The sequence below is a fragment of the Perca flavescens genome, chromosome 3, assembly GCF_004354835.1.
Source record: "Perca flavescens isolate YP-PL-M2 chromosome 3, PFLA_1.0, whole genome shotgun sequence".
NCBI lineage: Eukaryota > Metazoa > Chordata > Actinopteri > Perciformes > Percidae > Perca > Perca flavescens.
Window position 1 is genome coordinate 28741090 of NC_041333.1, and position 18798 is coordinate 28759887.

Sequence of the window (18798 nt, forward strand, 5' to 3'; positions counted from 1 at the left end):
TGGCTTCCAGCTATCTCCTTCTGCCTGTAACAAGACAGCTCCGAGTCCGTCCTTCGACGCATCTGTTGAAATCTTCAGTCTCTTGTTGGGATCATAATACGCCAGCACGGGTGCATTTGTCAGTGCGATCTTCAAAGCATTCCATTCTTTCTCATTTCTCGATGTCCACTTAAACTCATTGGAGTCATGGAGTATTTCTTTCAATGCTGATGTTTTCACTGATAGGTTAGGTATGAACTTTCCAATAAAGTTGATCATCCCCATTATTCTGAGCACACCTTTCTTGTCTGTGGGGCGCAGCATGCCTAGAATGGCTTTTATCTTCCTTTCATCTGGCTCTATCCCTTGAGAAGAATACTTGTCTCCAAGGAATGTTATGTCTTGCACCCCGAATTGGCATTTGGCGCGGTTTAGCTTCAGTCCATTCTCACGCACCCTTTGGAGCACTTTCGTCAGTCTTTCATTGTGCTCTAGTAGAGTGGAGCCCCAGATTACTACATCATCTACATAGCAACGGACCCCTTCTAGGCCCTCTAGCATATTGTCCATTGCCCAATGATATATTTCAGATGCTGAGATTATGCCAAACGGCATTCTCAGGAATCTGTACCTCCCAAAGGGCGTATTGAACGTGCAGTATCTTGAGCTCTCATCATCCAACTTGATTTGCCAGAAACCCTGTGCCGCATCTAGCTTTGAAAAGTACTTGGCTCCTGCCATCTCACTTGTGATTTCTTCCCGTTTTGGTATCTGGTAATGCTCATGTTTTATGTTTTGATTTAAGTCTCCTGGGTCCATGCATATTCTAAGTTCTTTGCTTGCGTTCTTTTTGTCGACGCACACCATTGAGTTCACCCACTCTGTCGGTTCTTCCACTTTTGCGATGACTTCTAACTGACACATCCTTTCCAGTTCCTTTTTGAGGCGCTCCCGAAGTGGGGCTGGAACTTTCCTTGGTGCATGGATTACTGGAGTAGCATCTTCCCTGAGTTTGATTTTGTATGTGCATGGAAGGCATCCTAGTCCTTTAAAAACGTCTTGGTAACGATGCACAATGGACTCAACTGTGCCTGTGTGTACACTTACTGCTTCTGAGCAGTTAATATGGTAGACTAGTTTCTTCGAGGAGGCACCACCGAGCAGTGATTCCCGGCCCTCAGGTACAACAGAGAAGAGTACATTGTAGCTTTTGTCCTTTGTCCTTTTCAGTCATGCTGATCAAGTTTGCTTGTGCGCCTGTGTCAATCCTTAGCGCTACTAAAGCTCCATTCATTGGCAATGACACAATCCATGTATCTTCATTTTCTAAATGCCTAGCATTTTCCTCTATGGCATCATTTTCTACATTGTCACATGACACCATACCGACAAAGGAAGTCTCACTTAGGTCAGTATCTTCAACTAGCCTCACTGACTTGGGCTTGTCCTTTGTTAAGCATTGTCTTGCAAAATGATTTTTTTCATTGCAATTTGAGCATCTTTTGCCATAGGCAGGGCACTGCCGGGGCTCATGTCTGCTACCACAACGTTTGCAGGTGTATGCTGCTGCATCTTCTCTGTTTTTCTTTTGTGGTGTGTGCTTTTTCATCTTATTTTTGATTACAGCTACTTTGGCACTGTCATGTACTGCTGCGGCATTCACTTCATTAAACATCTTTGCATGCTGTTGGGCTAATTCACTTGCATGACACAGTCTCTCTGCTTCTTCCAGAGTCAGTTTAGCATCTCTTAAAAGCCTCTCCCTTATCCTCTTTTCCTGGATTCCATAAACTATTTGATCGCGGATCATAGAATCTTTCAGATCTCCAAAATCACATGACTGGGCTTTAAGCTTCAAATCAGTCACAAAGCAATCAAAAGTTTCGTCGGGCTGTTGCATCCGAGACCGGAACACATACCTTTCATACACAACGTTTTTCTGTGGGGAGTAATATGCACTGAATTTTTCCAGTATGATGTCGTACTTTTCTTTGTCTTCACCTTCGCCGAACTCGAACGTGTTGAAAACCTCAATGGCTTGGGAACCCGCTACAGTAAGTAGCAATGCTATCTTCCTGGCGTCAGGTTTACTGTTCAGTCCTATGGCAGCCATATACAACTCGAACTGTTGCTTAAAAGACAATTTGCTGTCCACGTTACCCACCAGTTTCAGTCCCTCCGGTGGCTTTAAAACATCCATTTTACAAGTGAAACTGACGCATGACAAAAACGGTTTTCTCCTGGTACCATGTGTTGTTTGAGTCTTAAAGATGAGACTTAGTTTTCTTAATCCATAATGAGCTTGTGATCAAACTTTAATGTACGACTGAACATCATCACAACCACGTAGCTTCCCTAGCCGTTCTTCTTCATCTGTCTCCAATCACATGCACCATGGTCATATCACTAACTAAGTCCCTCTGCTGGTCAGACTAGGTATTACAGTTTATTCATTGCATATCAACACAATTATCACAGAAGCCTGTCTGAATACACTCACCGGACGGCAGCTAGCAGCTAACGGCTATCAGCTAGCAGGGCAAGCTAGCTACCGGCAGGATCGAGACAGGGACCAGGGTAGGTGAATTTAAACAATGTCTGAGTTGAAAACGCATTTTGTTGACACGTAAGGGCCCTGTTCATGTGGCACAGACATATTAATTGCATTTTGTGTCTGTTAAGAGGCACAAAGGCACTCTAAAACTTGCCCCGAGCACTGCCGTTTTAGCTCAGGGGATGCTTGTAGTACGTAGCTGCAGCTTCTCTGTGTTACCTGCACTGATTCGGGTCGGGGTTTTTTCTATCGAAAGTACTCGGGTAGCTATAGCAATCAAGATTAACGTAAAAATTGGCCAGAATTCTCCTTTAATTGCTTCCATGAGTTGTGTGTCACAGCCACTGCTGCAGCTCCAACTGCTTACTATGTTGACAATTTTGAATTATCTGATTAAATTCACCAAAGGACAGGTTGATGAAGAAAATAAAAACAAAGTTTATTTTGGTGTCTTACAGCAAATTATGCTTGACTGGATGGCTTAAAGTAATTTTCATTAGTGCTCATAAAAAGCTCATTAAGCACAAAATATAATTTGAATGTGAGCACTGGACATTGATCAGTAACTTAACCACAGTTAGGAGTCACATACTGCAAAACTTCCAGTATGTATTATGTGTGAAAAGTGTTGGAAATTGGAAGGTAAAGCCAAGCTTATGTCAGGAATACTGGTGTTCTAAGAGAACTTAACCATGCAGTGTATTCAGAGGAAATATATGGCTGCCGCAATATTAATTAAAGCTGAAAATATGGCAATAGGCAGGAATATAATGATTTTAATCTTTATTTAAGGATTTACTTTTCACTACTTGATGGCTTTGTTTTGACAGTGTACCGAAGTGGTTTGATTTCCCAAGATACCCAAGAGAAAAACAAATGCAATTGTAAACAATACAAAATGTTATCATCAACCTCAAATTAAAAACATTTTACAGCAACGATCCCACATAGAAAGGAGATATCAGACACAAACTTACCAAGGAAAAACAGAACAGACTTTAATTTACCAACCATACCATAATTCATGTTGTGATACCCATCTCACATAATGGTCATAACCACCTGTTTTTGTGTGAGCTCTTTGTGATCAACAGAAAAGATAAGTAACGACAAATAAGTGCTGTGACCTGCTGTCAGGCACCAGAATAAAGTTTGATGCTGCTGATACAAGATACAGTTTTTTACAATCACTTTGCTACTAATTTCAGAACCTTGACGTCATTTTTCAAAACTCTAGACACAAAACTCACAACCAATGATCAAAATGCACATTTTTCAAAACTCTAACACTTTTTTCAATTGCTTGGATACAATGCACATAAACCAAATATAATTTGTTCATTTAACAAAGATCATTGTTGTGATGTTCAATATGACACAACTTAACATCAAAGTACTACTATTTCAAAAAGCAATTCACACATTACATTTTAGATAATTGTCTATTCATTCCATTACAATCATCTAACTATCAATCGATACAACTACTCAAAATGATAAGTAACTGTTGCATTACTCTTAATGCATAATTGTATGGAAACAGACAAACAATATTCCATGTTTAGATCATGAAAGTTTCAAGATAACGAGATTCACATGTCACCAATTAGCGTGGATCATGAACCAATTAGACTACATCATGGATGTAATATTTCATCATCATTCTTTACTGTAATGTACTACTGTTTATCAGACACTGTTTCTATAGTACCATGTACCAACTTTTCAGACTCTTTACAGTATTTACAGTACTGCACTGTATGGATTCAGGCCCTTGGAATTGCTTGTCCAATTCTGCCAACTTGTTACTGATGATTGAGATATATAATTTACAGTCATGTGAAAAAATTAGGACACCCATGCTAAAGTTGACTGAAAAGAGGAATACAAAAAACATCTATTGCAAATTGATCTTAATGCCTTAATTAAAAAAATTTGGGAAAATCCAATCTTTAATGACACCAATTTTCTTTGTGAATGAATAATGTATCGTAAATAAATAAATGTTCTTCCTTAAAATACAGGGGGCATAAGTAAGTACACCCCTATGTTAAATTCCCATAGAGGCAGGCAGATTTTTATTTTTACTGTAAAGGCCAGTTATTTCATGGATCAGGATACTATGCATCCTGATAAAGTTCCCTTGGCGTTTGGAATTAAAATAGCCCCCCCATCATCACATACCCTTCACCATACCTAGAGATTGGCATGGGGTAGTTTCCATAAAATCATCTCTCAATGCAAATCAAACCAGCTATCAACTCAAATTAACTGAAATAAAACCATGCCAATCTCGTATGGTGAAGGGTATGTGATGATGTTGGGCTATTTTAATTCCAAAGGCCAAGGGAACTTTATCAGGATGCATAGTATCCTGGATCCATGAAATAACTGGCCTTTAAAAATAAAAATCTGCCTGCCTCTATGGGAATTTAACATAGGGGTGTACTTACTTATGCCCCCTGTATTTGAAGGAAGAACATTTATTTATTTACGATACATTATTCATTCACAAGCAAAATTGGTGTCCATAAAGGTTGGATTTTTCCTAATTTTTTTAATTAAGGCATTAAGATCAATTACCAAAGATGATTTTTTTATTCCTTTTTTTAGTCAACTTTAGCATGGGTGTCCTAATTTTTTCTCATGACTGTATATATACTTATACTGTATGTCTGTTGTCGTTGCAAATGAGAATTTGTTCTCAATCGACTTACCTGGATAAATAAAGGTTAATATATATATATATATATATATATATATATATATATATATATATATATATATATATATATATATATATATATATATACTTCTACCACATTGGTATGCAGTATTCGCTCTACTACTGCAGTACTTTAACAGGGATATATTTACTTGTAGTACCATAATGAAACATGTATCGCCTATTTTGTACTACAATATTTAATGATTGTACGAACGATGATCCAGTGAAACTATGGGTAGCTTATGTGTGGGTGATCTAAAGTAACGTTTCAATGGTATTTCACAATATATTTGTTTTTTGAACCAGTGATTGTGCAAGTGCAAGATTTCTTTAAAGATATGCCCAATGCAATGTTTTGAACATTGGACAGCCTGTGTTACAAGTGATAACTGTTTTGAGTTTTGTGTCTAGAGTTTGACATCAAGGTTCTGAAATTAGTAGCAAAGTGATTGTAAAAAACTGTAAGTAGGTCACCAAAACTATCCAATGAAATGCCTGTGTGTTCATGGGGTTTCACATGTACAACTTTTTGTTCATTTGTAATAAATTAGTGTGAACCCTAAATGGAAAAGAGCTTAAAGGAAACAATGGATTGCTTTGTTCTTTGTTCTTTACAGAATAGGAAACCTAACCCAAACCACATATTTAAAAACAATCTAGGACGACCTGTACAGTAGCATCAATTCAAACCCATGACATTACATACTAGTGTATACACTTTAGACCACTGTACCACCCAGACAGTGATATTTGTAGTAATAATTCTTCTCCAGGTTGAGAAAGTCAATGTGATCAGTCTTACTAAAATGGCCATGCACATACACACACACACACACACACACACACACACACACACACACACACACACACACACACCGTGTACATGTATGTAGGCATATCCACAGCTGTGCTACATACAGCTGAGGTAGGTTTCCCAACCTCATCCTTAAAATGAAGGGTGTGAAAAGCAGAGATTGAGATATGGTGAGGAAGGGAAGATGGATAGAGGTGCTTAAGAAAATGATGCATCATCACATTTTTACGCTGTTCCCTGTCTCTGGAGGGTGTGGAAGAGAGTGTGTATGTGTGTGTGTGTCATCAGTAAGTTCTTGCATGCTTTTTGAAGGTATGTAGATGTGTGAAAGTGGGATGATGGTTATGTGAACATTTTGTGCGTGCGTGCGTGCATGCGTGCGTGCGTGCGTGCGTGCGTGCGTGCGTGCGTGCGTGCGTGCGTGCGTGCGTGTGTGTGTGTGTTTGGCCCATTATGAGCTTGTGGTGAGGTCATTTGGCTGTTGATGCCCAGTCTCTGCCGGGAGCGGCAGGATAATTGCTACTCTAATTAGTCACTTTTGCCAGCCAGTAATTCATAGTCACCTTCAAGTACTTCTCCCACATACACACATACACACACTGACATGAATACAGTACAGTCCTGTATACACACACACACACACACACACACACACACACACACATATATTGTTTTTCCAATATCACTTTCTTTTAATTGTTTCTTCTTTTTTTGTAATTGTAGGCTTTCAGACACCCAATTTTGGATGCTTACAGCATTGACATGATAATGGTTTCCATGTTGACACCGAGCTGACGATGATTTATGGCAATTATGCCTTAGCAAGCAGTACTTTTGTTGATGAATATGGAGGCAGTATATTTCTAAAGCCAGACAAACCTAACTGGATTAGAGACTTCACATACAATTTGCACATAGGCCTCTTCTATGTCGTCAAGGGATACTTAACTTAGCACATCTTCAACAATGTATATATTTTTACAGTATTCTCGGTCTTAATAATTCAGACAATGGCTAAAACACGTTTTTCTTCATAGCTAGAGAACATAGTCCTAAATGAGGTGATGTAAGAACTTTCACAGGGTTTTCGTTCTTTTTTCTGTCAATGGGTTTCCTTAAAAAATACCTAGCAGATCAGTCTAAGTGGAGGTAATGCATTTTAACGCTGGTTGCCATCAATCAGACTGGCCTAAAACAGAAAAACAAAACATAAGAAGTGGTCTCAGTGCAATTGTCAGGGTGAAAAAGACAGGTTTCATAATAAATGGAAATTGCTCCGATATTCTGCTTAAAACAATGTTTCGCTTTTACAAAATTATACTATAACTTTTATTAAGGTTTTACTGTTCAGAGCAGAAGGTTTTCTCACCTGGCTATATTTTATTTACAGTTTCTCAGATGATATTCAGATGTGTAGTCTATGCACTATATATACTCTATACACCCCCGCCACACACACACAAACACACACACATACACACACATAACAAATGTGGAAATAATTTACCTTATGTTTTACTGTTGTGACGTCCCTCTTCATGCATATAGATGATTTTTACACTTAGTTTTTTGGGACTTTGATGCTATTGGACAGGCTGTTTCCCCGTTTCCTGTCTTTATGCTAAGCTAAGCTAACTGGCTGCTGGCTTTAGCCTTATATTCACTGGACAAAATACGTGAGTGGTATCAATCTTCTCATGTTACTCTCGACATTGAAACAAATAAGGGTATTTCACAAAATGTGGAACTTTGGAGTGGAGTTGCGAGTTTTTCAAATGATCGATTATCACATTTAAGAAAGACAACTACAGGTGCTGTTTGTCTAAAGCTTTAGAGCTGTGTGCATTGCTTTGGAACATTGTAAAGAAATAAAGCTCATAATAATATGGCACATCATTTTTAGGATGCATCGTTTTATAAACCAAATCATTGATCATCTCAGATTGATTTTAAACTCGTTCAAGGCCAGAGACTTGGTCAAGGACAATGGCAAGACTATCCGTACCTCCTATTATTCAGACCTTCTGGGAGGCCAAAAACATGAGAAAACTCGAGAAAACTTACATAACAACATACAACTCCAACCAGGACATCTTTTCTCTGCTTTGGCAGCTAACTGCCAAGCTGCTATTTATAAATATATAAATATATCCATTTCACTTCTGTTTGCAATATTTTTTAGATTTAACTATATATAGGTATATTGCTTTCATATATGAATGGGACAGTATCATTGCACTGATGCTCCTATCAGACAGTTATACAATTAAAGTCATTGAATTTACTTAAATGATACACAACGTATAGTTACAGTGATGTTCCTCTACCTCTCCTTTGTCGTAATGTCACAATTTCCAGCTTATTATGGTACAGTTCTATCCAATCCCCCCCAGCCAATCCAATCCCTTAAGTTAACACCTCTGCTTTCACTTTGCCATTTTCACATCCCTTTCCTGGCCCCTCCTCACCACCCCTCCTTAAAGTCACCTTGTTTCCAATGCTCATCAATCTCTGTTGTGGATCCTTCCTCCAGCAGGCTCTTATACTTCCTCTTCCTTCCATCTTTTTCCCACTCTCTCTCTCTCTCTCTCTCTCTCTCTCTCTCTCTCTCTCTCTCTCTCTCTCTCTCTCTCTCTCCTCAGTCCTGCCCCCTACGTTTACACTACAAGCCAAGAATATCCTCATGTTGATGCTGTCTTTGTCTGGTCTTACATGACTTACCAGTTCATTGTAATCCCCAAACTACCTTTATGATGTCCATCTTGGTACACAGAAAAAAGACATATTTGGGCTGCATGCTTCCACCCCATTGTGATGTAAATAAATAACACTAACAATCTGCAGCCTTGCTTGTGTCTCTGTAAGGCTACACTTTCTTCTTTAAGTCTTTCCTACTATCCTTTATTTTCCGCCACCTTCTCTTTTTCTTTTTATCTCCACCCTCCCTCACTATCATCCCTCTGCCCTGCCACTTTCCGAAGTCAGATCACCTCCACTCTCCTTATTTTTTTACCTTTCCTATCTCGTTCCTCCATCTCTTGTTTGAAGTTAGAAGGTTTGACTGGGTGACAGATCTCTTAAAGACTTTCAACTCCAAAGGACTTGAGGCAACAACTCCCACAATCAGGTTCTAAAGGACAGACAGGAAAAGAAGAAAAGAGACCAAATAAAACTGCAGAGAGAAAAAGAGTGAGATAGAAGGAGGCAGATAGCAATGTTGTTTTCTTCTCGCCATCGAGTGCCCCAAGAGATGATGAAGGATCTTTGATGTGTGATGTTTCCGTTCTCTACCTCTCTTCACTCTCTATTTCAATTTCTTTTCTTTGTCCTCTGGTTGTTTCGTGTTCTCCCTCTCCTTTGTTTGTATGGTTATTTATTTCATTCATTCCTTCCGTCTGTCAATTTGCATCAGGCAGAGACAAGAGGAAAGTGGAGGGATTGGGGAATAGAAAACTTTTTGCTTTGCTTTCATAAGCAACACAAGCCAGAGCTGCTCTCCTAAACTTTAACGTAGGAGCTTTGAAGTTTTTGAAGTTGACACTTAATGGGGCTGAACTGATGCCTGTGCATCCATGTATGCAAGACTGTTTGTGGGTAGGTGATATTACAAGTGGTGTATCATTGCGGAATCATCTTGCTTTTTCTCACGCAAATGCACAACCCTGTGTACACATGTACACACACTCGCAGTGGCTTTTTTCAGTAGTATAAAACTTTGAGCTTGTGCCATGGTGGCTGGTTCTCTGAGTTATTTCCAGTTCTGAGCTTTTTGTAATAGACACTGATTCCACTCCCTACACACCCACACACAGTAAACACACACACATGCAACAAAGTTTCTCTGTCTGTGTCCAGCTGGCGTCTTTCCATGCATAGCAGTGCACCTGTTCTCTCAAGCTCTAATCATTTTACTGACAAGAAGCCGAACTTTTGTGCCACCTCCATCAACTGTAAATGTCATTGTGATCTGAAAGTTAACCATTTCTATCAACATGACTATCATTGAATTGGCTGAGTGATTTTCATCATAATCTTTGGCTTTTGTTCAAATGCTGTAGAAACAACTTGTTGAATTTTAGCTACTAAGTGAGTGGAGGTCGAGATGATACTTTCTTAAATCTTGTGTGCACAAGATGGATCTAATATTTACGCACAAGAGAATAGGGACCCCCCAAAGTATCCAAATCCTGAAAGATTTTTTTTCTTTTTACAAATGTGTGCACACAACCATTTCATATTGTGCAAAAAAGATAAAAACAGCAGTACATCAATGATAGCTAACATTAGACGTTTGGTTATTGTTGCAAGACAACTTTTAGACTACCTTAAATAAATATATCATCGCCACACTAAGGGCTCACTGCAGTGTATGTAACACTGGTACATAGCTGAGCCTAAACTGAGACTCAACCCAAAATATGTCCTATACCCCAAATGCACACCAGATATGAAACATCAGCACCTTAACAACAAGAATACGGGTATCCAAATCACTCTTCAAATACACATATCAGTCCTGCCCTAGTCACAAGCTCTTCCTCTGCTTCACGAAGTAGTATTGACGTGTGTGGCTACGTAATTCTCTCCCCCCTTCTTTTCCCTGAGAGAGATCTCCAACTGACATCCCAGCTCGGCAGAGGCAGCCTCCTCTTGGGCAAGAGTGCCTCGCCATCTCCCCTTTGAAGCCTGCATAAGGAAGTCACCCACTAGGCACTCAGATCCCATATGGGCCTGAACTATCTTTGAAATACTGAACAGCAAAAACAGGGAAGAAGCGGGTAGAGCATGGGAAGGGACAGTCAGCATGTGTAAATGTCAGAGGGATTAGTGTGTGTGCACGTTTTACACTTGGCACATGAGAAATGAGATGTAACCATATTGAGAAATCCAAATAATGCAACAGACACGTTTAAGATTAAGAGCAAGTGTGCAACACGTATTCGATATGTATCCTTGACACACATTGAAATTATATCCAAACAACTTGTATACACAAAGCATAGGGACTGCATGTGCAGGGATCCCTTGTGTATGTGTTTATGCATGACCTAATATCCCAACAACTAGCCAATCAAAGTTCCTTCAGCATCATTCCCATCTGCAGCACCATCAAATCCACAATCAGATTATCCCCCTATTGATTCTAAGCACCGACTCAGCACATCGACATGCCGCATATGTGTTAAGCAGCTGTGCAGGATGATCACCAATAGGCCAGATGTTGTATCTCGCACCTCAATAGCAGCAAAAATGAACCGGATTGATTAGAGCTCCCATCTGCTGTGCTAGCATGGAGTTAATAAGCAGGCTGCCGAGCGCTCTTCATTAGAGAGGGAGGTTACCCAAGGCTAAGTGTTCAAAAGCTGTCACAGGTTATATCAGAGTAGCTGAGAGGAAGAGGTGAAGTACGGCCCAATGAGTGTTGGCACTGTCTGTAAAGCATAGCCTGAAGCCGAGAAAGAGGAATGGGAGATAGATATACTGTGAGACACACAGACAGGCATTAGTAGGCTTGTGCAATCAATTAAAATGCATGGTCAAGCATGCTGAAGAGTGGTACAGTCAAGCATTTTTCAGAAGAGGTTAAACAGGTAATGCATTAATGCATTTCACTGAGAATTAAGCACAGAGGAAACCAGTCTGCTTTACAACTCACAAGCCAAGAATTCATGTTAAAAAATACTATTGTTTTTTTCACAACAAATCCCAAGGTAGAGCTGCAATAGAAAAACCATCCCTCCTAACTGAGGCAACATACTGTATCATATAGATTCCCATCACTGGCATAAAGAGGACAAGAGATTTGATTTAATAAATCCACTTTGCATGATTTATGGGTAACACAAAGTTGAAATAACTTCTACTAGTGGTCTGCCAAAACAGTTCCCATGTGCAATATTAACACATTTCTATGATAAAATGAGAAGCATTACAAATACCAGGAAAAAGAAAACATCAATCCACTGGTGAATTACATGTGTGTTTGTAATGGTTTTCCTTGTTTGTCCAAGTTTTGGCCTGCTGTTTTGCTTGTGTGCGAGTGTGAATGGATATTAAAATAATGTTTGCCATGTGGCTAATGACAGACAGAGATGCACAACACAGACATTGTGGGGATATAGAGGGGAATATGGATGGTGCTGCACCAGAGAATAATCCAGACACATCTACCGATTTCACACCCCCAACACACACATCTTCAACCCTATTTAAAACCCTGCCTACCCAAAAGGAGGCCAGTTACATCACCATAAGTGATGCATACATGTCGGATTTTATTGTCAGTCTTTACACTACACCACAAAAGAAATTTAAGATATTAGAGGCACTAGGAGACTTATTTTGGTTACCTTTGGACAGAGCCAGGTAGCTGTTTCTTCCTGTCCCAGTCTTAATGTGAAGCTAAGGTAAGGTCTTGCTGGCTGTATAGCTTCATATGTAGTGTACAGACTATAGTACAGACATGAGAGTGGTATCAATCTTCCAATCAAACTCTAGGCGAGAAAGCAAATAAGTGTATTTCCCAAAGTGTCAAACTATTTCTTTAAAAGTGAATAACCACAGCAGCTAAGTGTCACATTATATTTAATTATGTAGGGCATGTATGACTTTCTGAGCTAACGCTCTGTTTTTCTCTCTCACAGATCTGTGACAAGGAGTGGCATTACTACGTCATCAACGTGGAGTTCCCAGTGGTGACGCTCTATGTGGACGGAGTAACCTACGACCCCTACCTGGTGACTGACGACTGGCCCATCCACCCCTCACAGATTGACGTGCAGCTCACAGTCGGTGCCTGCTGGCAAGGTGAGTGGGCAGAGCTGTGTTGATGATGATGATGATGATGAGGATGATGTCAATGGGGATAAAGATGGTGATGATGCTGATAATGAGACAGTGAAAAGCCTGTGTATATTGGGTCTTCAGCTGATTGAATATAGCTTTTATATGGGAGCAAGTTGAAAACTATGAATAACATTTCCTGAAGTATTATTACTAAGGGACTCATTGCGTGTGGAACATGTTATTCTGCCTTGAATGAACAATGTTATTATGAGGAGCACTCAGTGTGCCTTTGACAAATGATTTAACCAGTGTGAATGAACGCATGCAATTAAACTGTCCTCTAAACTGATAGCTGAAACTAATTGCACAAGGGTAGAAGAAAGGGCACTTTTTTTCACAGTACAGCTTACCATTTATTTGATAGCCCAAATGAGACTGCTCAGTGATGCTTAACCTCAGATAAGAAGTCAAGATATATTTTTGTGCGGGAGCAGGTCATCACGTGTCGCTTTCATCTGTAGCGGTGAACCCCTTCTCCCAGTCCTCCTTCTCCTCCTCCTCCTCCTCCACCTACTCCTCCTCCTCATCCTCCTCATTCCAGTTCTTTCATTGAAAACTGCAAGCCTTTAGAAGGATTAAAAGGGCCTTGAGTAGAAAAGGGAATTCAGAGACTATTTAAACGTTTCTAGTAGTGGGCTAAGCCTCAGTAAAGAGTTGTAAAGGTAATACTGAAATCTTAATATAAGCCATTAGCCACAACTGATTGCCTTTTCAAAGCACTGTGCTTGTTGATTGCAAACATGATGCAAAGATGAGCTCATGTAGCAAAAAGAAATTCAACATTTGCAGAACTGCAGTAGTGGGTTTATCTCTGCTTTTCTGTTGCACTGCTGAATGACATTAATAATTTTAGAGTTCAGACAGGACAATGTGACAGTGTGCAAATGGATGGCAGAGTAAATGAAAAAGAGTTGTCAGCTCAAAACAGTATGGCTGCAGATACATTTTTTAATATTTAATTATATGTCATGATATAATTTCATGGTTCATGACATTGAACAGGTCAGGCTGTTCTCATAAGCCATGCGTACATATAGCTTAGAAAAGTAATGCTCTGTAATTTGTATGCATTTCACATATTTATAGCTGTATGCACCACATTGACTGCTGCTGCTCAAGTTTCAAGCCGGGGAGCAGAACAAATCCATCGTTTTATGAGTGCATAACCTATATGTACTAGTGTAGACCTTTGGTATCATTTCGGGCATTATTAGTGGGGTCATTTACAACAGACAAACGTGGGTCCATTAGCCCCTGCGCTAAGCTATTCAGCGGCTAACGCTACTCTTCGCTAACTCGTCCAATGTTAGACCCAGGTGAAAAAAGCTTCGGTGGGGGTGTTTGGCTCGAGGTCATGGTGCAAAGGACCCTAGGGTAAATTACTCCGAACCATCACTTTAACTGTTGTTGCAGCATGATGGTCACCTTTTGTTGGCTAAACTCAACTACAAAAGGCCTCTGAAATGACCGGCAACTCACAGTGCCCTATACCTATAAACTTATGTCATGTGACCTGTCATCACGTGACCAGTAGGATAAGTGTTCATACGAACCATACGAAATGATTTCCTGATCACAGCAAATGATTACAACCTAGAAGTTTCATATTTCTGATACGTATCCAAAGAAAGCATTATAGTGTGGTGTGGCAAGACTTTCAGACTGTAAAATCTGTAATTAAACCTGCCGCAAACTGCCATTATAGGTGGCTAATGACAGCAAATACTTCTTCAGAAGCTATTTAAATCCTAATAAAGATAATTGTCTGACTTACTTTGGTCAGACAATTATTAGTTAGTTTGTAATCCAACTACAGGACTGTGTGAGAGTTGATGTGTGGCTTTAGCACATATTCAAAGGCTAAACTTCTATTACATTTAACTGCTGAACGTGAACTGTTAAGAAAGTGATCCCCTGATCTATGTAAAGCCTTTTTTTATATATACGAGATCACTTTGTAACCACGGGAACACGTATGCACATCACTAGTCAAATTGATTTTAACACTACGGGTAAAACTATTGGATTGCATTGCTTTAAGATGCATGAGATACACTTGTTAGTGTGTGTTATATTTTATTATAGTTTCATGTTACTAGATATAACAATGATAACCCAGACTACGACATAAATATTACGTTTATTAGCCCAACAGCATATCTTTACAGCAGCATGGCTAACACCAACAACGGAAGCTAAAGTTACCGACAATCCATCAGGTGTATCTCAACTACGAATCTGATAGTAGCCCAAAATACACAACAGTGTGACTTCCTGCTGCAACAACAAAGCAGTAAATTACCCAGCTGTTAAGGTTGCATTTGTACATTTTAATTCTCTCCTATTCTCTAATAGAAGGGTTGCCCCCCCTCCACCCATCCTTCTTCATTCACCTCTGAAAGTAAGTGCTGGGAGTGCAGTTTTCACACAGTCAGCCTATATTTACCCTCTGACCTTGTGCACAGTGTTCAGAAGTGTGTAACAGTCAGGTAACGAAGAGCAACACACTCATCTCGCCTCATTCTTCTTTTTCCTCGACTGTGTATCTCACACACTGCTGTTCAGCCTCTCTGGCTTCCCTCATCACAGCAAGAAGCATGCAGGAAGAAGTATTGATGATTACACACATGCACAAATTGAACCATAAATATGTGTATATACAGTACAGTAACCAAATATAGGCACACAGACGAGGATACAGGTACACTTACGATAAAGTAAGTAAGAGACTATTTCTTTTACACTTTCACCCATGCCTCTTCTGTCTCATCTGTTACTCTTTTGGAAATTACGCAAAGAAAGCTGAGGAAAAGGGAGAGTGAAGATCTATTGAGCAAGGAGCACTGCACAGAGCAGGCAAAGAGAGCTGACACCATGTAAAAACCAACCTCTGTAAAGTGGAATGATCAGCGGTTTTATCACCCGTATCATTCTCGTTCCGCAGCGTCTCGCTAATCCCCTCTTCTCTGCGTCTCTGTCCGGGACTCTTAATGGTTGCTCTAGCCATGGCCTAAATTGATAACATCTGTCAGGGTGGGACAGAGCGGATAGGTGGACATCTAAAGAGAGGGCAGGTAAAAGGGAAGAAAATAGTAGCTGAGTTAAGGAGAAAGAGCAGGTGAAGCATAAAGAAAGAGGAAAGAATAGGTTTGGCATAGTTTAATATACTTGAATCCAAATGTGAGCTTGATTTTATAAGATAGACTCTGCTCCCCTGGTGCTTGGCAGGGTATCAGCAAGCGCTTTTGCAGGAGATGGCTTTTTTAATATGCAAAGCAGCTGTGGTTATTATACTGAACTGAAACAAGAGCTAGATAACCAACATTTCAGTGAAGTGCAAATTGATGACAAGTAAGATCAATGTGGGGCTGACACACTAAGAAGTGTGAATACACATACTTACTGATATACAGAATGACCATCATAAACCATTGACTGTTCAGCCTCCTTTCAAATGTACCATTCTGGCACAACACATATGCAGTTAACAATGATAACTGTAACACATTTCACACCAAAAATTCCTTATACTAATGTTTCAGACCCAGAAAGACAAAAACAAGGGTTGGTAAAAAAAAGAAATGTTGTCTCCAGCTGACTTTTTAATGTTTCCAGCTGACTCATTTTAAAACAAATATCCTATAAAAGGAGTCTTAAATAACCAATAGATGGATGCATGATATCATGTTAAGACTGAGGCTAAAGCTGTATGTCAAAGAAATCAGCATACTCATCAGTTACATTAGTCATGTAGAAGATACAGAAATGAAGAAAAAAACAGCATTGCATTAATATGTTTTAGTACTTACTAGATGTGCTATGAACAGGGCTTTTTTACGTAACCTGTAACCCCACAAACTATTGTAAAAAGTTAATGATATGCTATGGCTGTGGAAGTAAAATTTAAGGTACTGCTGTAGGTGGTAAGTTAGTTAATCAGTCATGTTAACGCTTGCAGCTTATGTAGATACACCGTTTAAGCCTTTCCTAACACTTTTGCACTTGTTTTTGGTTTTGGAATGCAGCTGTCCAAAGCTTGACAGGACAGGTTTGGAAAAGGGGTTTAGTGACCAGTCAATATTGTTGGTAAGAGAGAAAACCTTATATGAAAAGAACATCAAAGAGTCTGTCTCCCTGCTTGCCTCTCTAAAACTCTCACAGTAATGTGGGAGCAGGTGCATGAGGGCATACAGTGCTGCACAAGCATGCTGAAGGCGCTAGATCTAAATTAATGGAATGTGAAAACACTGAGTGAGCAACAAAGAGAGAGTGATGACAGAAAGGCACAGGTAGGTTTTATAGCTGCCACCATATTTCCATCTGCCCAGTCAAGAAAAAGGCTGCATTAGTCTTTAGTCTGGGAAGGTTGACAGGTAGATAACCACTACAGGGGCAACAAGGGAGCTCTATCCAACTGGCCACAGCGTACAATGTAGCTGCAGTTTAGAAATCATACAGATCATTCTAACATGAATGTCTACAGTTGCTACAGTCTCGTACATTTTCACACCAGAAAGTAGGGCATGATAAGGTGTTTCAAGTAGTGGTCAGCTATGTCTCCACCTGCACTGACTGAGCTTTTCAGAACCTGGATAAATCACTTAGGGCAGTGACATATGTGCTTGCATCGTCCACAGGGAATTAGGGTTACTTGGGTCAAGCTTGGGGATGTCTGATGAAGTGTAACCAAGGGCTTCACCAACTCCAGCTACTGTAAAATATTACAGAGTATTTCTGCAGTCACTAACAGGATTACTTGGTTCACCTCCTCCAGCAACTGCATGCATCTGGGAGGCCACTCAATGCACAATCAAGACCAAGGACCTACTGTTACGTTTTTTCCAAGTGGGGGTCATACTCAAGTCAGGTAGTAAGGTCAAGAAAGGCGTGTACATGCTGCTGAGGGTGAAGGTAAGAGGGTAGTTAATAGCAGCATGGGAGCTACGTTCCTGTCTCACTATGTTCTACCATCTCAGCCCAACCTATAGAGAATGTACCTATAATTCAAAGGTCCTAAATGCATTGACATCTGAGTGATCGAGTGCTGCTGCTCTCCCTTTCATGCTGGTGATTGCTGTATACAACACTGTTGCCACTGAAGATGATTTAGATGATTGGACCATTTCCCTCATTTGCTGTATCTACTGGTGGGAACTACAGTTGCAACAACAACAGTGGCTCAAAAGTATAGGCTACTGTAGCAGGTAGTAGCTTTTCTTTAATACAGACAACCATGCACAGGATAGTAAACTCCGTTATTGAAAACACAGCATAATGGAGAAAACACAATAATCATTTGAGAAAATAAGTGTGCAGAGAGGTTAGACCGATACAGAGAGACAGAAAGAATGTTTTTGGTATTCACCTTAGATATATCTTCACCCATCAGTCACTACTTCACTTCATGAATAGGTTTGGATTTTCTTTTTTATAACAAGTGTTATTAGATGAAGGGACTGTACCTTTAGGGCTTTGGTGGATTACAGCCAGAGCTAGAGAAAAGCAGAGAGAAGGAAAGAGGAAGTTAGAAAATAAAGGTGAAGTTTTGATACCAACAGATAGTAATCTTTCAGCCAATGAACGGTTTGGAGATTTCTATTGCTGGTTTTGGCCTTTACAGAGTTCAGAGAACATACTTTGACCATGTTGACTTGTTCCTTACCTTTATCCCGCCTAGATGGGCTGGCTGAGTAACACTTGCACTTTTACAGCAGTATCCTGCCGCTTAGTCTCACAATGGAGACACAAACCATGCATCTTAAGGCCAAATATAGCCATAATTTGGTCTCTCATAATTAGAGAGTGGATAAGGTCACTGTTAGTTTTATGATCTTGTGTCTGTAAGGGACTTATATGTGCCACATACCCACAGAGACA

General features: G+C 39.9%; 1 protein-coding gene across 1 annotated transcript in view; it reads left to right on the top strand.

The window, feature by feature from the left end:
• LOC114552916 (calsyntenin-2) overlaps positions 1 to 18798 on the top strand; it is a 179412-nt gene that overhangs the window by 124202 nt on the left and 36412 nt on the right. Inside the window, exon 11 of the mRNA XM_028574010.1 lies at positions 12720 to 12882. Coding sequence (XP_028429811.1) covers positions 12720 to 12882 — 163 coding nt within the window. The remainder of the gene's footprint in view (positions 1 to 12719; positions 12883 to 18798) is intronic.